The sequence below is a fragment of the Cygnus atratus genome, unplaced genomic scaffold (assembly GCF_013377495.2).
Source record: "Cygnus atratus isolate AKBS03 ecotype Queensland, Australia unplaced genomic scaffold, CAtr_DNAZoo_HiC_assembly HiC_scaffold_109, whole genome shotgun sequence".
Classification (NCBI taxonomy): domain Eukaryota; kingdom Metazoa; phylum Chordata; class Aves; order Anseriformes; family Anatidae; genus Cygnus; species Cygnus atratus.
This window is the reverse complement of record NW_026109702.1, coordinates 1-26,952: the sequence shown is the minus strand read 5'-3', so window position 1 is coordinate 26,952 and position 26,952 is coordinate 1. Positions and strand designations below refer to the sequence as shown.

Here is a 26,952-nt window from a genome sequence, read left to right as displayed (position 1 = left end):
TCAAAGTTACCAAGGGCTTTAAGATCATTAAGACTATAAGGAAACGCTGTTCCTTGCTTACTCATTGAATTGGAAATGAAACAGCACAAATATACTATCGTTAGATCAGACGCTATCTAAAGTCAGCGGGGATCCTATTCACTAAGAAACAGGTAATGACATCTGTCTTGGAACTGAGAAAATAAATTCCTAAAAGGAAAGCCTTATAACAGAATGTGTGTTTTAAAAGTAATTGTTTTCTCTCTTTACCCATATTCAAGTAATTTTGAATACCCAAGATAATAGAGCCCTTCTTAAATTAACATTCTTAAAAAAAACTGTATTCATTTTCCCTCACTACATGTGTAAGGCTAATACAATATCAATGCTAGAAGTAAAAGAGGCTATTCTAGCACTAGCTAGAAACAAAAAACACGTGTTTTATATTTTAATTGCAGTAATTAGGTGAGACTGTCATTGAGTAATTACTGTTAACAACAGCTGATCCAAATGTTCAGACCTGTTCTCTGTTCTGCCTTGTAACAGAATAGCAGAGCGATGCCTTTTGATTGACTGCTCCCATTTACAATGCTGAGCATCGCCCCAGGACGGCCTTGCTGGCTGACTCTTAATAGAAACCTCTGCTGAAAAGGCAACGTGTTATGTGTGAACACACTGGGACAGGACAACGATTGGTGGCGAGTTATTACATCCCAATTAAACCATATGAGAAATAGCACCGTGACCACCTTATTTCATAATACAGGTCAGCAGTTGGGCTTGCACAACTTAAAATGTGTATGGATGAAACCCTTAGAACTGCTATACAAAGACTTGCTCTGCAGCTAGGTGAAGAGTAACTTTCTTTAATATCAGACTTGGGTAAATTGCCGTTAAAAGGTACCTTGAAAATTGCATCTGCTCTGGGTCAGTGATTTTAAAGCTGCCACACTCAAAATAGGCTTTGCCTGCCTGTCCTGAGACAGTGAGTGATGCTGCTGCAGGTGTAGACATGCTTGAGATAGGTTTTTTTTTTTTTTTTTTTTTTTTTTCTTGGCTCCAACAGCAGTATGCCTTTATTGCACTGCAACAGTGGAAGCTCAGCTTCAGCTCCGACCTGCACACACCCACCATGCCTTCTCCTGCACGTCCTTGCTCAGGTTCCTACCACCCTGCTTGCACCACACGCGAGATCACAGCGCAAGCTGAGCAGGAACGTGACTGAAATACTGCCTACTGCAAAACCTGGAGCATTGGTGCTCTGAACACCAAACTCCACTTTGAACAGAACGGCAGAATCAGCACTACTAGGATGAAAAGGAAGATTTCGCAGACATCTAAAAGAGACTCAGGCAGGTTTGGGCCATAAGAATACGGACACCAACTATTCTTGGCAACACATTTTGGAGATAGCAAGAAAGTATGCAAATCTCACTTACTCGTGGGTAGGTTTTGTTTGTGACCATCCATAAAGACTGTGGACATCATAGTGTCTAACTGGGGTACCGTCCGGAAGATACTGCTGACCTTCCATGCATGGAGTTTTGACAATTAAACCATCTGGCCGGGATCCCAAATCTAATGAGAAGGGAAGAAGAAAAGAGTACATGCTTTTTAATGAGGAATATTCAATAACAACTGCAGTTAATCTTTGTTAATTGTCATGATTTCTTTTGTGTTCACTCTCTTTTAGGCATCTATACTGTCATCTATGACTTATTAGAAAAGAGCGTTTCCAACTTTATCAAATGGGATAGCTCCATTAGTCCTGTACAGGCATCTGGGTTTCTAAGTGTGTTAATAGCTCTGTTATAGATGCTCTTACTGGAGCGGCTCAAAATAATAAACAGGGTATATCCTAATTCAGCAGATATTGCAAATCTTTGTAAACCCTGTCCTATCATCCATATAAACATAAATTGGGTTGGGTGTTGCATGTGCTGGTGAAGGCCTATGTCTGAATATTAAATTCCGGATGTTTCCTGAGAAACTATTTATAACAACCGAAGACCACAGTAAGCAACAGGACTACTCTAATAGCAGAATAGCAGAGCGATGAATGATGAACATTAATAAATAGTTCCTGAGTTGTACTACCTCATACCAGCACTTAAGTAAAGCCTAGTTAGGAATGTCAGTTATTTTTATGTATAGATAAATGCTAGCCAAGTGTTTCAGGTATTTTACTGTATAGATAAATGCTAATGAGAGGAGACACAAGAATATTTTTTGCATTTTCAGTTAATCGCATTATTCATCAGAGAGAATTGCAGAAGAGAGAACTACATTCTCTACCATGTCTAAAACAAAGCACCTACATATAAAATAGGTATCAAAATCCATATGTAGTCACATAACTACAAATAACTTTAGTTTTTAGAAGTGCCGTTACTGCTCATTCTAAAAAATATATGATTTAAGTGTGCTTATATTCTTGGAAAAGAAGGGACACTTTCAGTAGGAGTTTAGTTGTGGTTTAATATACCTAACTATAGGAATTCATGCCACATGTACCTATATGTAAGAAATTTCATAGTAGTGAGAATGACCTAACACCATTTTATGGACTCATCAGACTTACGAGGAATATATGGTGGCTTATTAAGGAGGTCATCTCTACAACCACCAATGGCGCCATTATAAAAAGCTGCCGGTTCATTCATGTCCTAAAAACATAGAGCAAAACTTGATTGTATTTTTCTTCAATCATACAAAATACACTCAATTCTAAATTACAAATAAGCAGTATTGTAGATGCCCTTGAGAACCCTTGCAGCTGCGATCTCAGTCTGCAGCTCCACACGTGCTTGACACACATTCACACCACAAATCAGATGCATTTCTACACTTACAATCCACAGGCCATCAAACTTCACACTTTTTGAGTTGTTACGGGGGTTGTTGTAGAACTCCAGGATTTCTCTCTTCCACCACTCCACTGTGGAATTGCGGAAGAAGTTGGGAAAGCTGCATGTGCTCCATAGAGCTGTAAAAATAGGAAAATAGAAAAGATAGAGCACTGGAAGCATCCCACTGATAAAATGCTGGAATTTTCTAAAACAAAAAATAATTACTTGTTTTCTGTTCTGACTTTGTTAGGAAGGCTGGCCATTTTCTGCATCTTATTTCTGACGTGAGATTTGATCAACTAGTTCGCTGCTATTTTTTCTTAAATGATGTACGTCTCCCTCTATATTTGAGACAACAGCCAAACCGTACCAATATTTACCTGTATTTGGGTTTGCTCGGGAAGTGACTCATTGACTTCAACATTGGGAAGAAACGGCCAGACCTATAGGACAAAGAACATTTTGAAATAATTAAACCGCGCTGAATATAACTGAGCACCGGCAACAGAAAGATATGACAATTCTTTACTGCTACATATATGAATGACAGCATAAACTGAAGACAATTCAGTTTGCAGTATTTATTCAATGTATCATTTACATTCAGGCATGAACATAATGTTAGCAGACTGTGCCTATGGATAGCACTGAAGTCTAGGCTGACATGATGCTCACTTGGATATGGCATACCTCTATGGTCATACACTTGTTAAGAATAGTACCTTGGAATATATAATGTCATTGGTATTCGGCCACTTGATGAAGACATCGTCGGCTACACCTCTCGAGAAAGTAAGATAATCAGTTTCGTTTCCAGAGATCGTTGGATCCTAAAATGAAATGTGACAAACTTTTGCTTTATGCTGAAAAAATAAGTTTAGAAATGCTGTTAAATATATTCTGAATTCTGCAATGACAAAAAGTATGCCAAACTGACCAGGATAATGATGAATCTCATTCCTTCTGCTTTTATTTTGTTAATTAGAGCCGGTAATCCCTCAAAGCGTGCGCCAAGAGTGAAGTCCAGTTGCCGTTCCATATGGTCAATATCTACATATTGGACATCCTGCAATTCACAAAAGCAATGAAGAAAAAAATCATTTTCTTTTTATTCCCTTTTTTTTCTTTTTTTCTTTTTTTCCCCTCAAATACATATTTATAGAACATCTGCTAAGAAGTAACAATCAATTTAAACTATTGCGACAGAGTAATGCCAGACACAGGTACAGACTGGGAGACAGTGGCTAGAGAGCAGCTCAGCAGAAAGGGATCTGGGGGAGCTGGTTGACAGCAGGCTTCCTAGAGAGGTGTTTGATATCCCAGGGCTGTCAGTGTTCAAGAGGCAATTGGGCATTGCCCTCGTTAATATGTTTTAGCTTTTGTTTAACTCTGAAGTGGTCGAGCAGTTGGACTAGATGATCTTTGAAGGTCACTTCCAACTGAACTATTCTATTCTATAACTTTGTTTGACCTATGTGGTTTTGCTCCTTTCCCAAAAACAGACTGTGCCAAAACACAGCTGACTTGACATAGAGCAAGATCCAATTGAAATGACGCTGCATTATTTCTTTCCTCCTTGTTTTTCCTGTTTATCACCGCTCCTTCATAGTAGCATGGTGAGAGACATCTGAGTGCTTCTTTATTATGAATGATTAAAAGATAATATAGAGCAGCCTAAAAACCACATTTAACATGACCTAGGCAGAGATGTTCAGCTATAGCATAAAACAGAGTTTGCTCTTCTCTACCATAGCAGTGGGGTGCCTTTTTTTTTTTTTTTTTTTTTTCTTTTTTCTTTCCTTGTGTGTGTTTAAAGGGTCGTAACTGATACTCTGAAGCCAGAAGTTCAGGCACGAACTCAAATGTTAAGTGCTACCAGCGTACATAGGGAATGTTAGCCGCCTTCATTTCCTCCACCAGCTGGGAAATTTCAGTGTCGTTCCTGTATCCATAGCGGCACAACTGGAATCCCAAGGACCAGTAGGGTGGCATCACTGGTCGTCCAATCAGCTAGAAGTAAGGGAGAGTATTTGTGGTGAATAGGTGAAAACCAACCAACCAACCAGTCCACCAAAGAGTGCTAGTTTGTAATAGGGTAAGAATCCTACTGGTGTACTCCTGAACAACAAGTTCTGGTGTTGGGCCCAAAACCATGTAAAAGTCCAGAATTCCTCCAATGGTGCGGTATGTCAGGGCAGGGGTTGGCTGGAACGTCACATCTAGAAATGGGGAAAGTGAAATGAAAAAAGGATGCCTGGATTAGCAGCTCTTGCAAACCACTGAACATAAAAATAAAACACGTTGACAAAATAAAATGAAGATTTTCTTACCCATTGCATTGCTGTTAAGCAAGAGAACTCCATGGGCGTTGCCATCTTCTTCAAGAGCCATGTAAAATGGCTGATAACCGTAGGAATTCAACTTATACTGCAAACAAGATAAAACACTTTCTAAAGCTGAAACATCATAAGCAATGACCTGTTTACATCTATTTAAAAAGAATTAGTAAAAGATGAGACACACAACTTCCAAATCTACAACAAAAAGCTTCAAAAGTATACGCTTATAACATACACACCTACAGAAAATCAATTTCAGCTTGACAACTGGAGTCTGTCTTGTTCAGAGTGATCAAGCATGAAGGAAAGCAAAGGTACTACTGCTTTTAAACTCGCTAATGAGAAAGAGCTTTCCCAGGACAAAATTTTCTCTTTTTTCCAGCTGTAGCAGACATCTATCTATATGATCAGGAGATGATGTTATTTTTCAATATATTTCAATATATTGAAATCTGCACCTGAAGTTATAGATGTAACAAACTGCCACTATTTCACTGGTCATTCCCTGAAAATTGCCAACATTGTGTTATCTTGTAGGAAATAACACTCATATATGCACAGACATAAGATTCCTGATTTACCCCTCTAAGCTCTAATTGAATCCCAAAACCATGGGATTTGGCCCGATACATTTCAGTCTTTCAGAATAATTTGTTGGGAAGCATAAAAAAGGAGCACTGGGCTGTGATTTCTAAGCCATACTCATCAGACTTAGAGCCTGAGCTCCATACGTTTGGGTTTGCTGGTCACAAAGCAAAAATAGGCTTAGAGAGACCACTGCCATTGAAACACCGTCCAAATTATAAGCCTCAGTAAATAAGTTCATAGCCAATAAATGTGTCCAGTACCAGCAGACATCCACCGGGCTTTAAAGTACTGTTGAATATCTCTGCACATGAGGTTCATTTCTACTTACAGTAGGAGCCTGGTCCCTTGTGAACATTCCCCAGGTGTGCCAGCTCATGTTGCGTCGAAACATGGTGTGCTCTGTTTCTCCAAATCCATATATATATTGGGATGCCAAACGGGTAGAAATCTGAATGAACATGTCGCTGAATGTGAAGGTAGGCAGCTGTGAATCCCAGCTAAAGTAGGAAGAAAATAAAAATAAGAATATTTAAAAATATATAAATATAAAGAAATGTAAATTTAAAGAATATAGCAGTCTTTAGTGCCACGTTTCACTGGAAGACACTTCTTTTAGGCTGAAAATTTATTTCTTCTGTTCTGCACTGAGCAAATGTCGGACTACAAAGTGACAGGGGGAAAAGCTGTAAATGTGAGAAAATGATGTTGCTTATGGTACCTTCTCCATCCTTTCCCTGGTCAGTGCTCTCATACAGTGCAATGGTGAGGCCATCTCTGATAGAGCTGCACCTGGCAGTTAGCAGACAGTGCCATTTTGTGGGAAGGATAAAAAAAAAACTAGTCTTGAGGTATTTGAAAAATACCAAAAAAATGGTTTGGGATGAAAAAAGCTAGCAAAAATAAATGAAATAAAATAGATTGATTGTGGCTTACATGACTGTCCCTGTGCTTTTGCGTCGAACCTGTATACCAAATGGTTTTCTCTGAACTGATACTTCATAGAGTAGGTCCTCGACTGTATTCGCTGGGGAGCTTGGGAGATTTAATGATATAGGAACCTCATATCGTGCATTCTGGTAATCATAAATCTATGAAAGAAAAAATGAAAATGAATTCATTTCAATGAGTTGTTTGAAATCTTACTTACGGTATAGGAATTGAGAACTAGTTAAAATTAAAACAGTAAATTATTGAATACTTTTGCCAAGCTGAGTATTTTCTTTCAACACATATTTTTGCTCCAATTCTTTCACAGTATTTGGGATGTAAAAAAACAAAAACACTTAAGGACTGAAATGCGGATCATTAATGTCTGGTTAATTATTTAAATCTGTTAATTCAAAGTATATATTTGAAATTTTATTGGTATTTTACATGTTTTAATTATTTTAAATATAGACATATATGTGTGTGGTAAATACCTTTCTGACTAATCTTTTAGTCATTTTTTAGACAACTCAAAAAAAGAGATTCCTTTTTAAGTTTTCTTTATTCTGTAAGCTCACACAACTTACTTCTTGATGTCTTACATTTTGTGCATCACATCATCACATTTATTTCAGTCTTATTAAATGCACAATAAGAAGTGACAGTCTAAAAGGCAGGGCATTAAAAAATTTAGAACACAGGTGGAAGAATTAATGCAAAAATAAAAATTACAATCACAATTATGCTTACATACAGAATTTACCTGTATACTAAAAAATGTCTTTAGCTGCAGAGTTCCTGGCTGACATTACACATATACATTGACAGTATAACTTCAATTCATATAACTTCATTGTAAATTCTAGAACAAACTTATAGAGAAAAAAAAAAAAAAACACACAAAACAAAACAAACAAACAAAAAAAAAAAAAACAAAAAAACCCAGCATGGCCTACTCTACAAAACCTTAACATTTATGTAATTTATGCAAACAGAACTATTTTGAACAATGGGACATTACAAACTACAAACCTCTTGACTGAAATTACCTTAAATTGCAGCATGTGGTTGCTATGATATTTAACCTCCAAGCGCAGTGTACCAATTGGTGCAGTGTAATTCTCATTAGCTCTGGCATTGATGCTGTTTACGGTCAGGTTGGCTACCAAACCTGATGAGGAGTATTCTACTCCATCAACAGAGTAAGCGTTGTCGGAGTTGTAATAGCAGGATGGACTATCTGGGTTTGATGGTGACTGCTGCAAATGACAATAGGTTGCAGGTTAGTGAGTGATGCTTGCCTATTGTATTTCATGCTATCAGCATGAGATCCAAAGCTCCCATTTTTATCAGGTAGCTGTCAAATGGAGAAACGTGGGGAAAAATTAATACAACTACTGAACAACAAAGAAGCAATGCAGAACCCAGTGATCTCTACACTAAAATTCAGATATAATCAAATAATTCAGTCAGGAAATTGAGCCCATGCACAATGAAGATGGATTTAAATTCCCTGTATCTGTGATCTTCTGCTGAATCCTGAAACATGGCTGAGTCTTGGCCTACTGAAATTCTCAGAAGTTCCTCCCTCCTAATCCCATTGCCCCCTAGTCTCCACCAGCCTTCACGAGGATGTGCCAAAACCACATTAGATATTCAGGCAACAGCAGACCAGGCCTTTCCATTGGATTGCGTATCTCTTTAGTCATATAAATTATCCCTAAAATATCCACTGAGAATTACATCCTATGTATCAGATCTCCTGACAGCAAGGTCAAAATTACTTTCGGTTTCCTGCTATAATTCAACAGAAACACTCAGACTAGTTATTCTGAGATTAGATGAGCTGACGTAGGTTAATGCATTAGCCTTCCACCTCTGCATACTTCTTATTAATTCTGCCTAGTTGTTCTAATGAAACTATGCCTGCTCCTCACATCTGAGCTGCTAATGAATATTTATTCATCTGTCATCAAAATCTAAGCACCTTTCAACTTGAGCAAGTGTTTAAAACATACACAGCCCATAACACGACCAGAATTTGATTTCACATGAAAAGACATTTCCAAATATCCAAAATTGCAAAAAAAAAAAAAAAATCTTCCTAAGAATGCAATAGATTCAGGGAACTTCATCCACCCAATTCAGCTGTTGCTGTTTCAGGAACAGCTAACAGACAATTTGGTCTTCATACTTAGTAGATATGTCCAGGCTCTAGAATTTAGATTTAGAGGAGCAGGGAGTAATTCAGCTGGAACACCTTTTAAAGATCAACCCCGCCAGGGTAGAGTGCTCCTGCATGTTTGTAGTCATAAGATATCCATCAATGAAACTGTGTAATAAAGAATTGTATGTATCCAACCCATAATGACTGACATAAGTATCAACAGAGATATGGACAATTTAGTTTGCATATGAGTTATAATATCCAGGGGATTCAGGGATTTCTTCTCAAACAATCTAAAGGATTTTATTATTATTATTATTTATTTTTACTTAAAATGTGCTTCAGTGACTATGAAGGTGAGACAAAAGGGGTGAGTCTTACAGGTGCCAGTGAAGCAGAAGAGGCAGTAGTTAAAGATGCTGATATTCTATTCTATTCTATTCTGTTCTTTTTTTTTCCAAGTCTGTTATTATTTCTTACCATCTTGCAAAGAATACCACATTTTTCCTCAACTTCTGATACACTTTGAAAGAACTTACATTGTTGCTAACTACCTTAGTATCAGTGAAGTAAATAAAATTGCTAGTACGGTCAGTTGATGGCAGTGCCCCCATGCTAATTATGTCTGACAAATCTGCCTGACTACTTTTTCCACTGTAACCATAACAGAGAGAAAGCTATGATTCTGGAAATGTTTCTGTCACGACCATTTAGAGAAATCATTTTTGCTTACCTCCCAGACACAGCCAAGTTGTTCACATTTTTCTTTTGTAGGATCCTGATTGGGATAACAATCAAACCTTTCATTGATACTTGATTGCTGAGTCCATTGCAGTGTGTAGGATTTTCCCAGTTCAAGCTGAAGTCCTGTTATATGAACAACCTACAAATATTACACAATAAATACTTATTAAATCCTACATCAGATCAATCTTTCATTCAGTTAGTAGAGAAGCCATTCCTCAGGAACAATGCATTTTCCTATGTTTTCCACATGTTTCACAGCATGTGTGCATCTGACCCAGAGAGAAGCATTGCACAAAGAGCTATTGTTGACCTCAGAAAAATGCCACCAAGTGGCATTGTGACGGAGACTGCACATGGTGCCTTGCCTACAGCTCAAATCTGACTTGACAGAAGAAGAAATGGTGTTGGCAAACAGGTAGGAAATAAAGTTGTCAGACAAAACTGACAACAATAGGGTCATGTAGAGACTACAAAAACATTTGTTGCTTTTCCTTCCTTCAAATTGCAGGCTGTGAGTAAGCTATTAGGAAGAGTAGAAACCAGCACAAAACAAAACCCACCACACCTTCACAGTCAGGAGCAGCCTGGGTTCCTCTACAGTAACTTCTGTGCTTAAAAACTCTACCGCACTCCCTGCACAATATTTACTCTCTATTAAACAGTACCTTCTAAAAGTGACTGTCAGTTAATGATGATATGTCCTGCTGAACTATCCTCTAAATATGATATTAGAGCTGAGAGCTGAATCCCCAAAGGCTTAAGAGGACATACTCAGTTGTGAAGGTGGCATTATGCGAAAAACAGCGTCTCACCTGGGTGGTGCTGTTGTAGCTCACAGTGTGAGGTGACGGAATTATCCCACCGTCCTGCAATACATCTACCTGCTGAACGTTGGTGTTCACGCCCAGGACTTTAATTTCAGTAAACATTAAGTTGTTTGGATCAGTGTAACCGTGATGCACAACTGTGATATCTAAAACATTCTGAAAGAAAAAAATAAACATGAAATAGGATGCAGTCATTACACGGGTACAAGTCTACCTGAGCCTTTCAGTTGCTTTCCTCACTTCCCATGCATTTTAAAGAAAATATGTCTGTATGTCCTTATTTATTTTCCAGACGTTGAAGGCTTCAGTTTTCTTCACATTGTTAGTCTACCTAGATCCTGGAATCCGCTGTGTCTTTAATTGCTGCATGGACAGACCTTCCCTGCTATCACTGGGACAGCAGTTATGCCTCATATCCCAGCTGCTGTGAGGCCTGATCCAGGTTTAAACCCAGTGCTCTGTGAGAAATCATCTCCATCTAAAGGATGTGCACCAACATCCGTCCTGCAGCTTTCAGTCTGGGCCAACTCCTTAAAATGAATATGCACCTCTGTGGAATAACCCCACTGAAACAAACTAGGTTACTCTGATGTATATGAGTACAAAGAATGCCAAACGAGTTTGTTCTTCTAGTGTGCACTCATATATGCTGCTAGGATCCCAAAGAAGTTTTTAAAGCAACCTTTAGAGACCCACAACAGTCTTCACCCTACTGAATAACAACTACTCTGTCATCCAGGATCAGTCTGAAAGGGGAATAGCTAAACTTTGGAAAGGGACAAATTAAAATACCAATAGTTAAAAATGTGACAATGATCACCTCAACTGATTATTCGGAAACCGTTAGCTAGCATTACATACCTGCTTAGCAGTAAATGATGTTAGCAGATATGCACCATCTTCATACGCGTCTGTTAGAAAGAAAGAAAGGATACAATCAAATGTGTTCGCTGTTTAGCTGTTCAGTTAAAATGTTATAAAACATTCAATTGAAGAAGTGTGTATGTATGCTCTATACCCAAATTTGTGTATTTGTCTCTCTCTGTATAAAGAGAGCATAACTGTATTTGTGCAAGAAATGCTTTTCCTACCTCTACCTCTATTCACTGTCCAATTACACATGATTATTATATATGTTGATGCTTCTTTGAAATCACTGTTGTATAGTTTACCAATCCTCTTGTTCAGTACTAAATGAACTCTAATGAACTAATGAAAGTAGTGCTGATGATAACAGGCATTGAAGGTACTGCCTTTCTGCTCTACAGCAGACTTCCCTACACATCACTGTGCAACATAACAGTTTTCTGCATTATTTGTCGTAATCTCAGGTAACGGCTTATTGTTATTACAAGGGTAATAGGCTCTGTATAGGAAGGATAAACAGCACACAAATATCTCTTGTCTGAAGACAATTTAGATTTACTAATGCTGAGGAAATTAGTGAAAGCTTCCCACGTTTCCTATGGTTATGACTCCCATAGGTTTGAGGACAAGTCTTTGTTATATTTGCTGGCCTTAGGTCCAGGACACCATTTCTTTGATACCAAATGTTAATTCTATAAATCGTAGCATTCTGTGGTCTCAATCAGTAAAAATCACTTTGTTAATGTGGAGCTTTAATTTTTGGCTCTGAGGGCATGCTCAGATAAGGCCTCCAGAAGTGGGCTTGCTTTGGCCAGCAGAGTCTGGCATATCCACATGCCTCTAATGCTCAAACACCCCCCACTACACTGAGGGCTTCTAAGGCAGAAGCAACCACAAAAGCCTTTTTTTTTTTCCCAAGTGATGGGGAAGGGTTGCAGTTTCTTATAGCTTCACGTTTCCACTTTGACAACAATGTTATTGTTAGAACCGCAGACAAAAAAGTGGTTAGCTAGCTGCTGAGCATTATTTGCTGTTCATGGACTGCTGTAATTTGTTTCATCTCTTTCCAGTTCATTTCATTGTTTTTTGTTTCTCTGTTTTAATTTGGGCTTTGAATATTTCCAAAGATGGAGGCTCCACAGCCTCTCCTTGGCACCCTGCTGCAGTATTCTACCACCGTCACAGCTGGAAAGGTTTTTTTAGGATGACAAGAAAACATTATACGTACCAATGCGAACCCCATCATCCCAATAAAGCTGTCCTTCTGCCATCTGAGTGTCATTCAAAGCAACAGTAAGTCCCATTGGGTTTTTCCGGCTGTACAAAACAGAATATTTTTTTTCCTTAGTATCCTCAGCTAATCACATTTCCTCTCTCCCAAGCATTAGAACTTGTTTTAGAAATATTGTCTGCCATTCATCTGGTCTCTGATACTCATTTTCTTGACCCCACAGTATTACATTTAAAGGAGACCATTAGGAGGAGACCGAAGAGAAAAAGCATCCACAAATCTCAGGTGCTTCTATAAATGTATTCTTTAAGGACTGGTAATAATATGATATTATCAATTAATATGATAATTACAACTAATTTTAATATTCTAGTTATTCTTATTGTACCTGTAAAAAGTTGTATTAGCAGGTTGTTGCCATGCGAGGATGTAACCGCCTCGGATATGAAGATTGATATGGTCCAAAGGAGCTGATAGAGTTACTGACTTTCCCCTAATACCAATATCTCCATCCTATTTATGAAAAAAAAAAAAAAAAAAGTCTTCTGTTGAATTGATCTCCCTTTACAGTTATTTTAGAATGAAATAATAGTAATTATTATTATTTTATTTATTTTTTGCTAGGCAGATTCCTTAGGAGTTGTTTCTACAAATCTTGCTGTTAATACAGGAGTAACTACATAATGCTCTACATTGCACTCTCTACATAAGAGAAACCATAAAGCTATGCATCTGAAAAAGTGTTTATCAACCTCAGGGGAGAGCAGCTGAATCAAAGTGGCCATTCAGGTGAAATACAAACGTGTGATCAACGAAGTGATTTTTAATGCCTACTCCTTCTTACTGGTCTTTTCTTATCTTCCATGAAAGGCTGGTGCAGCTAACCCTGTTTGTCTTTCTCCATTCCAGCATTCTTGGCTAGTTTTGGCTGGGATAGTGTCAATTTTCTTCAAAGAAGCTTGTGTGGTGCTAAATTTCAGATTTATGATGAAAATCGTGTTGATAACACACTGGTGTTTTAGTGGTTGCTGAGCAGCGCTGATACAGAGTCACAGACTTTTCTGCTTCTCACCGCTGCCCTGCCAGTTTGTAGGCTGTGGAGGGGACACAGCCAAGACAACTGACACAGACTGACCAAAGGGATATTCCATAGTATACGATGTCATGCTTTGCAATAAAAGCTGGGGGGAAAGAAGGAGGCAGGAGTACATAGTTCAAGTACATAGTACGTAGTACAGCTGTGGTGCTGTTAAACATTATTACAATAAAATTTTATAAGATTTTTGTAAGAAAAAAAGATTCTTAAGATTTTTATAAGAAAACAGCTAAGAAGATGTAGTTGTTATAATGCCAAGAAATGAGGATAAACACAAGTTTGTAAAAGGGAGATAGTGGTTTCACACCTCAGCACACCCTGCTACTATCTGAACAACATTATAAGGAATACATACAATTTTGAAAATGACTTACTGTGTAGTAATCATACCAGCGGGCATCAGGTATGTAAGCATCCACCGTTACAGCATTCTGGAATTAAAGATACGTTTTTTAGGGAAGTTAAAGCAAAGAGGAAAGTTTAGCTCAAGTAGCTTTAATACTTTCATATACACTTGGGTGCTTAAGCACATACCGGTTGCATTACAGGGCTGATGAGCAGTGCAGGTCCCCAAAGGAATTGTTCATATACATCCCATGTTGCTCTGTCTTCCACAAACCTGCAAGTTAACAGCATCTTGATTAAACATTGAGTGCTGAGCTTTTCCAAAATGTTCTTTTAAGACGTTTTCATCAGTAATTCAATCTACTATTCCTAGTATCTGCTATTTCCTCATCTGTATTTATTCTAGTATTAACAATAACTGAGATAGGTGATTAAAATGTATCTTTTATTTATCTGCTTCCTTTTAAATAGATCAATTATTGCTTGCCAAGAATGCATAAAGATCCTAATGTGAAAATCATTGCAGGAATGCAGGCTATTACTTAGTTTTCTTTTTTTGCCATTCCTTTGGCAAATTGATTGTCAGGATTTTTAGACCGCAAAACTCAAAAGATCAGTTTTGCGTTGGAGATGTCAGCAGTACTAAGATTAGGTAGTGGTCAGACTGTGAATCATTTTCTCATCTGTGTCACTTTTTCCTTGGGCAGGTGGTTTGAAAAAAATCAAGACAATACATGTAAACAGCTCAATGATCTTTAGCCAAGACAAGCGTACATATACTAGAGCACATCTTATAATAAAAGGAGCTAAACCTTTGTCCTTCCAGGGACAAAGAAGGCTTTGTACAACCAATAACTTTTTTCTTTTTTTTTGATCAATTCTATCAGTTTGGCCAGTAATACATAAATAGATAAATAAATAAAATATGCTTTTCCCTGCAAAACTCTGTCGTGACTTATGGCAGATTTATCTCCCTCTTCTTTGCTTAAAGTTTTTGTCCACCTGTTTTTGCAACATCTGCTTTTTAATTCTACATATATCTAGCATCAATATGTCTAGCATTTGATGAAACATCATTGTTGCTTATCCCTAAAGAGCGTAAGGGTGAGCTTTAAAATGTATACATTAACTCTAGCTAAGCAAATGTTCAGTTTTGCATAGCATAAAACAGAGAACTTCTGTTCTCTGTGAAAGTAAAACTTGATATTGAAAGCTCATATTCTCAATTTCATACTTTTTTTTTTTTTTTTTTTCAGAAAAAATGCTCTAAACAATGGAAAACATCATTAGGAGGGTTCTAACTCCAGAATTTGTAGTTGAAATTCTTGACAAGGGGAGCAAAGAAGTCACACTTACTCATGGAGTACGGGGCGGATCACAGTACTGCCGTGGGCATGGGCGTGGTACATTAATGTATAAAAATAGGGTAACAGAGTGTATCTTATATTCAGCACCTTCCTGGAAATGTCCTCAAATGTTGCATTCCAGGAAACAGGATCTTGCCTCTAAAAGAGAAGAGAGACAGTTGCTACTCAAACTGGCTTACTGTGTTTAGAACAGCTATGGAAAAAAATAATGCTGATGTTCACAAGAGAGTTCACATTTAGCATCTCTTTCGTTTTATGTTTTTCTCATGACTTCATAAAACCTAACGGTAGTAGTGGCAGTAGTGGTAATTACCAAATGTGCATCAAAATCCGCCTGGCAAGACAGCTGTGAAAGTTTCAGTAGACCCTTGCAAATTCCTCTGCCTCCAAACTAGAGCACCTCCATTTACTTATTCTTCAGTTAAGGACTAAGTGACAGTAAAAACAGTAGGTATGACTGTCATCCCTAAGAGGGGAACTAGAAAGAAGGAAGATGAGAAAAACCTGTGGGGAGTACTGTAAAAAATATTTCTTGCAAGTTGTCCTGAAGGCGTTACACATCCTGGAGTACATAATTTATTATCCCTCTCTTCTGCAGGGCAGCACTCAGGACTTGCAAAAAAAGACCAAAGCACTAATGACTGATGTCAGGGAGCACTTCCAGTCTTTACTAAATGTATTGAACAATACCTTGGCAAATTGGCTAAGACTGCAAGCAACATGATAACCCTGAATCTGCATTTTTAAAGGCTTTGGAAGTCCTATCGAAAGGTGTGCCGTGGCAAGATAAGCACGTAGTTTTTGAAAAGAAGACTCGGATTCATTAGACATGTGCCACAACAAATAGCACTACTCGGCTAGACCTGAAGCTTTAACTGGAATCTACGTGCTGTTTCAGTTTTTATTTTTTCCACTTATCTAGTTTTACAGCTTTCTACAATATAGTCCTTGGCCAGCACAGACCTACATTTAAGCAATTATTTTCCTTTCTTCCTAAAAGAAATACAATATCTGATGGTGGCAAATGTGTAAAGTACATAAATTCCTGACTCTTATTCCAGAGTCATACTACACTGTCCCGTTTTCTCCTTTATGGTAATAATTATGGACAATTAGGACTTCAAACTCCAAGGTCAGTTTTGCTTCTTTAACAGCATTTGCCATGAAAGCACTGTATTTTAGTGTAGTGACTGTAAATCAAAACGGCCTAAAGGGAAAAATAGGTAGGAGTTGGATTCAGTCAAATCAAACATAGTATATGCTTCCTTCAAGTGGTCTAAATCCCAGAGCAGCCCCTCTGCAGGCATAAAACCTCCCATGCGAGGGGGGAGGATTACAGCAGAGCTAGCATACAAACACAGAGTGTTATTTTTTTGATGAAGAGGGAAACGTGTTCTTTTCATGTCCGTTTTGCTTGGAATGTACTTTTTTGACACTGCCTGGCTTGTGTGATGCCCCAGCTGTTCTCTACATGTGCATTGCAAAGGTCTATCCATTAACAACCATTAAAAATCTGAAACTCACTCTTGTTCCTTTCTCATTGTGATTCCTTGAATATGGGTAAAATGCACCCAGCTGCATCCAGCGAAGACACAACTCGTACTGTGAGTCATTAAAGAAGCCACAGATATCAGCTCCTGTCTGAAAGTTGACAAACAATCCAGTTGGAATACTGTAAATTCTTGTACAGTGTCAAGATAATTAAATAAAATATAATGACTGGTTAGCTTACATAAGATATTCCAAAGAGGCTGAACTCCATCATACCTGAAAGGAGAAATAATTCATTGTTACCAGCTGTTTTTCTTCCCCCTTTCATATGCTAATGGTTGTGCTAGATAATATATATTATAGTGCTGAATGAGAAAAAAAAAAAAAAAAGTTTCACAATTTCTCTAATTTCTCATGTTTTTCTTCTACAGAAAGAGTTGGGAGATGATTTGTCAGAAACAACAAAGATATGTCGGACAGCAGCACCAGCAGATGATGAGAACTGAGGTGACAGAACACAAGGTGGGAAGGTGGCTGGTCCCAGGGGAATAAAGGAGCTCCCAACAACCAGGGGAGAAGTAAATAAGAAGTCACAAAGGAATTGACCACGGATTCTGGTTGTTGAACAAAGAGCGTATTTCAGTTAAAACCAACAAATTCTAAAAGCAGGTAAGTCAAGGAAAAGGAATTACTGCACAGAATATGCTGATCAGAGACCTTCTTTCTTCTACATACCAATAATAGATTTAGCCAGCTGATCCCAAGCTGCCTTGTTATCACCCAGCCAATGTCCAGCCCATCTTCCACTGCTGGGATATGTTGAGCGGGTGATGACGATCCCACGCTCTTTTGTGGCATTCTGCACAGCGCTGACATTGAAAATAGATGAAGAAATAAATTACATGAGAACTTATTACATAAGATCCTCTTTGAAAATAAATATAGTGTCTTATACTTTCCTAATAAAGGGCAGAAATTTTGTTGTACACATTACTATGGATCCATACAGTCCAAATGTGCTTTTGATGCTAGTGCACAGTGATTTGCACAGAAGCAGAAAGTCCGAATTAAGTGCCAGCAAACCTGCGGCAAAACAAGGAGGTGCTAAAATGCAGACTTCCAGCTGAGGGAAATTACGAATGTAGTCCAACTTGCACATTTTATTGGGCTACGCAATGTGGTATATGGCACATCATTCCTTTATTGTAGTATCCGAAAATTTGCAGAACCAGCTGAAAATAATCTGAAGAAAACTAAAACCAAGAAGATAAAAAGGGGTCTAGAATACTAGATCTGTCAACATAACTCCAGTTGCCAGAAAGATACCGGAGCAAAAAGCAAGCCATGGACCCATAATCACATCAGAAGCACCAACATGGTAAGAATCTGATGTGAAGTGACCAACATTAGAAGCCAGAGAGTGCTCCTGGCAAGATGGCGTAGACTAGCCATGTGGAGGGAGAAACCAAATGCACCCTTCAAGATTCCCAGCTCATGGCCTTGCTGTGCATCACCAGCACCTAAAGCCTTTGGGGTCAGGAGTTAAAGGGAAACAGCAAGCACCGGATTAGGACTGTCATGGGCTTTTCAGGGGCTCTAGCACAGAACCCAGATGGCTTCATTCATTGCTGCTGGGAGGGGAGACAGTGGCTTGCTGATAACTAAGGAGAGGAACTCTCAAGGTGTGGCTCTAAAAGAGCTGAATGGAAAAACAATTTCACCGGCTAGGTCCGTTCCACAAATAAGATAAAGAAAAATGATTCATTTTCCTTAAATAAAGCCTTGGCAATTGCCACAAAATACCTCCAAAGGTAACAAATAGGCTTTATGAAAAAAAAGAAAAAGGAAAAAAAAAAAAAAAAAGTGGAGCTGAGAGGAATCTATGCCTCCTAATTGTCCCGCAGAGGACACTCACACCTTGCCGCTGCTGGTCTATGCTGTGTGCCTAGTGTGGATGCACAACTGCCCTGGTTTCTTCGAAGAATCCCTTTGCAGGCGTGCACACACACTGTGAATCAGTACGGCAAAATACTGAACTGCAATACTAGTTAGAAAGCTGCACTGATTGAATTGCACTGCTCTCCAGTGCTAGCTCCACCATAATTGCCTAAACAGCTGCTTCAATAAGGCACTACTTATTTATTTTTCCGACAGGATTTGCAGCTTTAGTGATGCTATAATTACAGCAAAAATACACAAGTCACTTAAATTACCGTTGTAATTAAACTAGACTAATGTGCTGTAATTATTTCTTCCAAGACAAACGGTAAGTTTTCTAGTACCTTTTATTTCTTTGTAATGTATTATCAAACATTTTCAGCCGCTGCTTCGTTTACCCTCTTTCAACAATCTTTGGAAGGTCCTGCTAAAATTTGAAATCCAATGAAAGCGTATGTTGCCCACAGAACGCCCAGGGATGAGCAGGGCCTGAGTGTTTTCCTGACTTGGGGTGCCATCTCTCTGCTTCAGGACTGAGTCAAAGCTGTATCCCTGAAAACCAACTCTTCGTGTCACCAAGCCCTCCAAACCTTTACCTCAAAATGGTTCCTAGATTCACTCTTAAAGGTTCTGGCTTTCACATCTCTGCAAAAGCCTTGGTACAAAAGAATAGCCTTGAGCCGATACAAAGAAGGTTCCTCTGTCTAATTAATAGACAACTGAAATTGTATCAAATTAGGAAAAAAATTGCTGCTTACTGTTCCATTACAGTGTTGTTTTTTTTTGTTTGTTTATTTTCCATATTGTGGCTTTTGCATGCAACAATCTTCTTGTTTGGATGGTTTAGTCTCAGAATAAGTTATTATTACTACACATCTTCTGTGTCACAATAACTCCTTCAGTCAGGAGTATCAGAGAGAGATCTAATTAGAGAGATCTCTTAGTTGTGATCTCTCTCTTTCTTTCTTTCTTTCTTTTTTTTTTTTTTTTTAAACAACAGTGTTCTGTTTGTTTCAACTGTGAGAATATCTGTATAGGCTGTGTAATTTATCGTACTCATTTCTGTTACAGTACCTCTCAACAGAGAAGAAAATATTTCACTACATTTCAGTTCACACCCGATGCACAGGAATGACAGCAATATTGCTCCGAGTGTTAAATTATTGTCTATTTACAATATCCAAATTGCATGTGATTTGGCTGACAGCAGAGGTATCAGACTTTCCTCCCTGTCCTGCCAGCAGATTCATGTGTGCCTTGACCGACAGCACTGCCATGCACGCTGCTGGCAGTAGCATCCACTCAGTCAAAAAATCAAATAGCCTTGGTATTTTCTTGTCTTATGGCAACATCAAAGTTACCAAGGGCTTTAAGATCATTAAGACTATAAGGAAACGCTGTTCCTTGCTTACTCATTGAATTGGAAATGAAACAGCACAAATATACTATCGTTAGATCAGACGCTATCTAAAGTCAGCGGGGATCCTATTCACTAAGAAACAGGTAATGACATCTGTCTTGGAACTGAGAAAATAAATTCCTAAAAGGAAAGCCTTATAACAGAATGTGTGTTTTAAAAGTAATTGTTTTCTCTCTTTACCCATATTCAAGTAATTTTGAATACCCAAGATAATAGAGCCCTTCTTAAATTAATATTCTTAAGAAAACTGTATTCATTTTCCCTCACTACATGTGTAAGGCTAATACAATATCAATGCTAGAAGTAAAAGAGGCTATTCTAGCACTAGCTAGAAACAAAAAACACGTGTTTTATATTTTAATTGCAGTAATTAGGTGAGACTGTCATTGAGTAATTACTGTTAACAACAGCTGATCCAAATGTTCAGACCTGTTCTCTGTTCTGCCTTGTAACAGAATAGCAGAGCGATGCCTTTTGATTGACTGCTCCCATTTACAATGCTGAGCATCGCCCCAGGACGGCCTTGCTGGCTGACTCTTAATAGAAACCTCTGCTGAAAAGGCAACGTGTTATGTGTGAACACACTGGGACAGGACAACGATTGGTGGCGAGTTATTACATCCCAATTAAACCATATGAGAAATAGCACCGTGACCACCTTATTTCATAATACAGGTCAGCAGTTGGGCTTGCACAACTTAAAATGTGTATGGATGAAACCCTTAGAACTGCTATACAAAGACTTGCTCTGCAGCTAGGTGAAGAGTAACTTTCTTTAATATCAGACTTGGGTAAATTGCCGTTAAAAGGTACCTTGAAAATTGCATCTGCTCTGGGTCAGTGATTTTAAAGCTGCCACACTCAAAATAAAGGCTTTGCCTGCCTGTCCTGAGACAGTGAGTGATGCTGCTGCATGGTGTAGACATGCTTGAGATAGGTTTTTTTTTTTTTTTTTTTTTTTTTCTTGGCTCCAACAGCAGTATGCCTTTATTGCACTGCAACAGTGGAAGCTCAGCTTCAGCTCCGACCTGCACACACCCACCATGCCTTCTCCTGCACGTCCTTGCTCAGGTTCCTACCACCCTGCTTGCACCACACGCGAGATCACAGCGCAAGCTGAGCAGGAACGTGACTGAAATACTGCCTACTGCAAAACCTGGAGCATTGGTGCTCTGAACACCAAACTCCACTTTGAACAGAACGGCAGAATCAGCACTACTAGGATGAAAAGGAAGATTTCGCAGACATCTAAAAGAGACTCAGGCAGGTTTGGGCCATAAGAATACGGACACCAACTATTCTTGGCAACACATTTTGGAGATAGCAAGAAAGTATGCAAATCTCACTTACTCGTGGGTAGGTTTTGTTTGTGACCATCCATAAAGACTGTGGACATCATAGTGTCTAACTGGGGTACCGTCCGGAAGATACTGCTGACCTTCCATGCATGGAGTTTTGACAATTAAACCATCTGGCCGGGATCCCAAATCTAATGAGAAGGGAAGAAGAAAAGAGTACATGCTTTTTAATGAGGAATATTCAATAACAACTGCAGTTAATCTTTGTTAATTGTCATGATTTCTTTTGTGTTCACTCTCTTTTAGGCATCTATACTGTCATCTATGACTTATTAGAAAAGAGCGTTTCCAACTTTATCAAATGGGATAGCTCCATTAGTCCTGTACAGGCATCTGGGTTTCTAAGTGTGTTAATAGCTCTGTTATAGATGCTCTTACTGGAGCGGCTCAAAATAATAAACAGGGTATATCCTAATTCAGCAGATATTGCAAATCTTTGTAAACCCTGTCCTATCATCCATATAAACATAAATTGGGTTGGGTGTTGCATGTGCTGGTGAAGGCCTATGTCTGAATATTAAATTCCGGATGTTTCCTGAGAAACTATTTATAACAACCGAAGACCACAGTAAGCAACAGGACTACTCTAATAGCAGAATAGCAGAGCGATGAATGATGAACATTAATAAATAGTTCCTGAGTTGTACTACCTCATACCAGCACTTAAGTAAAGCCTAGTTAGGAATGTCAGTTATTTTTATGTATAGATAAATGCTAGCCAAGTGTTTCAGGTATTTTACTGTATAGATAAATGCTAATGAGAGGAGACACAAGAATATTTTTTGCATTTTCAGTTAATCGCATTATTCATCAGAGAGAATTGCAGAAGAGAGAACTACATTCTCTACCATGTCTAAAACAAAGCACCTACATATAAAATAGGTATCAAAATCCATATGTAGTCACATAACTACAAATAACTTTAGTTTTTAGAAGTGCCGTTACTGCTCATTCTAAAAAATATATGATTTAAGTGTGCTTATATTCTTGGAAAAGAAGGGACACTTTCAGTTAGGAGTTTAGTTGTGGTTTAATATACCTAACTATAGGAATTCATGCCACATGTACCTATATGTAAGAAATTTCATAGTAGTGAGAATGACCTAACACCATTTTATGGACTCATCAGACTTACGAGGAATATATGGTGGCTTATTAAGGAGGTCATCTCTACAACCACCAATGGCGCCATTATAAAAAGCTGCCGGTTCATTCATGTCCTAAAACATAGAGCAAAACTTGATTGTATTTTCTTCAATCATACAAAATACACTCAATTCTAAATTACAAATAAGCAGTATTGTAGATGCCCTTGAGAACCCTTGCAGCTGCAATCTCAGTCTGCAGCTCCACACGTGCTTGACACACATTCACACCACAAATCAGATGCATTTCTACACTTACAATCCACAGGCCATCAAACTTCACACTTTTTGAGTTGTTACGGGGGTTGTTGTAGAACTCCAGGATTTCTCTCTTCCACCACTCCACTGTGGAATTGCGGAAGAAGTCTGGGAAAGCTGCATGTGCTCCATAGAGCTGTAAAAATAGGAAAATAGAAAAGATAGAGCACTGGAAGCATCCCACTGATAAAATGCTGGAATTTTCTAAAACAAAAAATAATTACTTGTTTTCTGTTCTGACTTTGTTAGGAAGGCTGGCCATTTTCTGCATCTTATTTCTGACGTGAGATTTTATCAACTAGTTCGCTGCTATTTTTTCTTAAATGATGTACGTCTCCCTCTATATTTGAGACAACAGCCAAACCGTACCAATATTTACCTGTATTTGGGTTTGCTCGGGAAGTGACTCATTGACTTCAACATTGGGAAGAAACGGCCAGACCTATAGGACAAAGAACATTTTGAAATAATTAAACCGCGCTGAATATAACTGAGCACCGGCAACAGAAGGATATGACAATTCTTTACTGCTACATATATGAATGACAGCATAAACTGAAGACAATTCAGTTTGCAGTATTTATTCAATGTATCATTTACATTCAGGCATGAACATAATGTTAGCAGACTGTGCCTATGGATAGCACTGAAGTCTAGGCTGACATGATACTCACTTGGATATGGCATACCTCTATGGTCATACACTTGTTAAGAATAGTACCTTGGAATATATAATGTCATTGGTATTCGGCCACTTGATGAAGACATCGTCGGCTACACCTCTCGAGAAAGTAAGATAATCAGTTTCGTTTCCAGAGATCGTTGGATCCTAAAATGAAATGTGACAAACTTTTGCTTTATGCTGAAAAAATAAGTTTAGAAATGCTGTTAAATATATTCTGAATTCTGCAATGACAAAAAGTATGCCAAACTGACCAGGATAATGATGAATCTCATTCCTTCTGCTTTTATTTTGTTAATTAGAGCCGGTAATCCCTCAAAGCGTGCGCCAAGAGTGAAGTCCAGTTGCCGTTCCATATGGTCAATATCTACATATTGGACATCCTGCAATTCACAAAAGCAATGAAGAAAAAAATCATTTTCTTTTTATTCCCTTTTTTTTTCTTTTTTTCTTTTTTTCCCCTCAAATACATATTTATAGAACATCTGCTAAGAAGTAACAATCAATTTAAACTATTGCGACAGAGTAATGCCAGACACAGGTACAGACTGGGAGACAGTGGCTAGAGAGCAGCTCAGCAGAAAGGGATCTGGGGGAGCTGGTTGACAGCAGGCTTCCTAGAGAGGTGTTTGATATCCCAGGGCTGTCAGTGTTCAAGAGGCAATTGGGCATTGCCCTCGTTAATATGTTTTAGCTTTTGTTTAACTCTGAAGTGGTCGAGCAGTTGGACTAGATGATCTTTGAAGGTCACTTCCAACTGAACTATTCTATTCTATAACTTTGTTTGACCTATGTGGTTTTGCTCCTTTCCCAAAAACAGACTGTGCCAAAACACAGCTGACTTGACATAGAGCAAGATCCAATTGAAATGACGCTGCATTATTTCTTTCCTCCTTGTTTTTCCTGTTTATCACCGCTCCTTCATAGTCAGCATGGTGAGAGACATCTGAGTGCTTCTTTATTATGAATGATTAAAAGATAATATAGAGCAGCCTAAAAACCACATTTAACATGACCTAGGCAGAGATGTTCAGCTATAGCATAAAACAGAGTTTGCTCTTCTCTACCATAGTAGTGGGGTGCCTTTTTTTTTTTTTTTTTTTTTTTCTTTTTTCTTTCCTTGTGTGTGTTTAAAGGGTCGTAACTGATACTCTGAAGCCAGAAGTTCAGGCACGAACTCAAATGTTAAGTGCTACCAGCGTACATAGGGAATGTTAGCCGCCTTCATTTCCTCCACCAGCTGGGAAATTTCAGTGTCGTTCCTGTATCCATAGCGGCACAACTGGAATCCCAAGGACCAGTAGGGTGGCATCACTGGTCGTCCAATCAGCTAGAAGTAAGGGAGAGTATTTGTGGTGAATAGGTGAAAACCAACCAACCAACCAGTCCACCAAAGAGTGCTAGTTTGTAATAGGGTAAGAATCCTACTGCAGTGTACTCCTGAACAACAAGTTCTGGTGTTGGGCCCAAAACCATGTAAAAGTCCAGAATTCCTCCAATGGTGCGGTATGTCAGGGCAGGGGTTGGCTGGAACGTCACATCTAGAAATGGGGAAAGTGAAATGAAAAAAGGATGCCTGGATTAGCAGCTCTTGCAAACCACTGAACATAAAAATAAAACACGTTGACAAAATAAAATGAAGATTTTCTTACCCATTGCATTGCTGTTAAGCAAGAGAACTCCATGGGCGTTGCCATCTTCTTCAAGAGCCATGTAAAATGGCTGATAACCGTAGGAATTCAACTTATACTGCAAACAAGATAAAACACTTTCTAAAGCTGAAACATCATAAGCAATGACCTGTTTACATCTATTTAAAAAGAATTAGTAAAAGATGAGACACACAACTTCCAAATCTACAACAAAAAGCTTCAAAAGTATACGCTTATAACATACACACCTACAGAAAATCAATTTCAGCTTGACAACTGGAGTCTGTCTTGTTCAGAGTGATCAAGCATGAAGGAAAGCAAAGGTACTACTGCTTTTAAACTCGCTAATGAGAAAGAGCTTTCCCAGGACAAAATTTTCTCTTTTTTCCAGCTGTAGCAGACATCTATCTATATGATCAGGAGATGATGTTATTTTTCAATATATTTCAATATATTGAAATCTGCACCTGAAGTTATAGATGTAACAAACTGCCACTATTTCACTGGTCATTCCCTGAAAATTGCCAACATTGTGTTATCTTGTAGGAAATAACACTCATATATGCACAGACATAAGATTCCTGATTTACCCCTCTAAGCTCTAATTGAATCCCAAAACCATGGGATTTGGCCCGATACATTTCAGTCTTTCAGAATAATTTGTTGGGAAGCATAAAAAAGGAGCACTGGGCTGTGATTTCTAAGCCATACTCATCAGACTTAGAGCCTGAGCTCCATACGTTTGGGTTTGCTGGTCACAAAGCAAAAATAGGCTTAGAGAAGACCACTGCCATTGAAACACCGTCCAAATTATAAGCCTCAGTAAATAAGTTCATAGCCAATAAATGTGTCCAGTACCAGCAGACATCCACCGGGCTTTAAAGTACTGTTGAATATCTCTGCACATGAGGTTCATTTCTACTTACAGTAGGAGCCTGGTCCCTTGTGAACATTCCCCAGGTGTGCCAGCTCATGTTGCGTCGAAACATGGTGTGCTCTGTTTCCCCAAATCCATATATATATTGGGATGCCAAACGGGTAGAAATCTGAATGAACATGTCGCTGAATGTGAAGGTAGGCAGCTGTGAATCCCAGCTAAAGTAGGAAGAAAATAAAAATAAGAATATTTAAAAATATAATATAAAGAAATGTAAATTTAAAGAATATAGCAGTCTTTAGTGCCACGTTTCACTGGAAGACACTTCTTTTAGGCTGAAAATTTATTTCTTCTGTTCTGCACTGAGCAAATGTCGGACTACAAAGTGACAGGGGGAAAAGCTGTAAATGTGAGAAAATGATGTTGCTTATGGTACCTTCTCCATCCTTTCCCTGGTCAGTGCTCTCATACAGTGCAATGGTGAGGCCATCTCTGATAGAGCTGCACCTGGCAGTTAGCAGACAGTGCCATTTTGTGGGAAGGATAAAAAAAAAACTAGTCTTGAGGTATTTGAAAAATACCAAAAAAATGGTTTGGGATGAAAAAAGCTAGCAAAAATAAATGAAATAAAATAGATTGATTGTGGCTTACATGACTGTCCCTGTGCTTTTGCGTCGAACCTGTATACCAAATGGTTTTCTCTGAACTGATACTTCATAGAGTAGGTCCTCGACTGTATTCGCTGGGGAGCTTGGGAGATTTAATGATATAGGAACCTCATATCGTGCATTCTGGTAATCAT

At 38.4% G+C, this 26,952-nt stretch overlaps 1 protein-coding gene across 1 annotated transcript in view; it reads right to left on the bottom strand.

The window, feature by feature from the left end:
* Positions 1-26,368, bottom strand: part of LOC118253122 (maltase-glucoamylase-like) — a gene marked incomplete at its 5' end in the record, with an annotated part of 45,044 nt that extends 18,676 nt beyond the window's left edge. Inside the window, 33 exons of the mRNA XM_050716630.1 lie at positions 1,419-1,557; positions 2,561-2,645; positions 2,832-2,946; positions 3,189-3,271; positions 3,551-3,658; positions 3,766-3,894; positions 4,713-4,840; positions 4,937-5,047; positions 5,159-5,255; positions 6,084-6,252; positions 6,689-6,843; positions 7,732-7,938; positions 9,583-9,732; positions 10,409-10,579; positions 11,285-11,334; positions 12,519-12,607; positions 12,910-13,034; positions 13,992-14,048; positions 14,152-14,236; positions 15,319-15,467; positions 16,854-16,970; positions 17,062-17,096; positions 17,556-17,689; positions 21,529-21,667; positions 22,672-22,756; positions 22,941-23,075; positions 23,319-23,381; positions 23,661-23,768; positions 23,876-24,004; positions 24,826-24,951; positions 25,050-25,162; positions 25,274-25,370; positions 26,200-26,368. Coding sequence (XP_050572587.1) covers positions 1,419-1,557; positions 2,561-2,645; positions 2,832-2,946; positions 3,189-3,271; positions 3,551-3,658; positions 3,766-3,894; positions 4,713-4,840; positions 4,937-5,047; positions 5,159-5,255; positions 6,084-6,252; positions 6,689-6,843; positions 7,732-7,938; positions 9,583-9,732; positions 10,409-10,579; positions 11,285-11,334; positions 12,519-12,607; positions 12,910-13,034; positions 13,992-14,048; positions 14,152-14,236; positions 15,319-15,467; positions 16,854-16,970; positions 17,062-17,096; positions 17,556-17,689; positions 21,529-21,667; positions 22,672-22,756; positions 22,941-23,075; positions 23,319-23,381; positions 23,661-23,768; positions 23,876-24,004; positions 24,826-24,951; positions 25,050-25,162; positions 25,274-25,370; positions 26,200-26,368 — 3,852 coding nt within the window. The remainder of the gene's footprint in view (positions 1-1,418; positions 1,558-2,560; positions 2,646-2,831; positions 2,947-3,188; positions 3,272-3,550; positions 3,659-3,765; positions 3,895-4,712; positions 4,841-4,936; positions 5,048-5,158; positions 5,256-6,083; positions 6,253-6,688; positions 6,844-7,731; positions 7,939-9,582; positions 9,733-10,408; positions 10,580-11,284; positions 11,335-12,518; positions 12,608-12,909; positions 13,035-13,991; positions 14,049-14,151; positions 14,237-15,318; positions 15,468-16,853; positions 16,971-17,061; positions 17,097-17,555; positions 17,690-21,528; positions 21,668-22,671; positions 22,757-22,940; positions 23,076-23,318; positions 23,382-23,660; positions 23,769-23,875; positions 24,005-24,825; positions 24,952-25,049; positions 25,163-25,273; positions 25,371-26,199) is intronic.
* Positions 26,369-26,952: the final 584 nt, after the last annotated feature.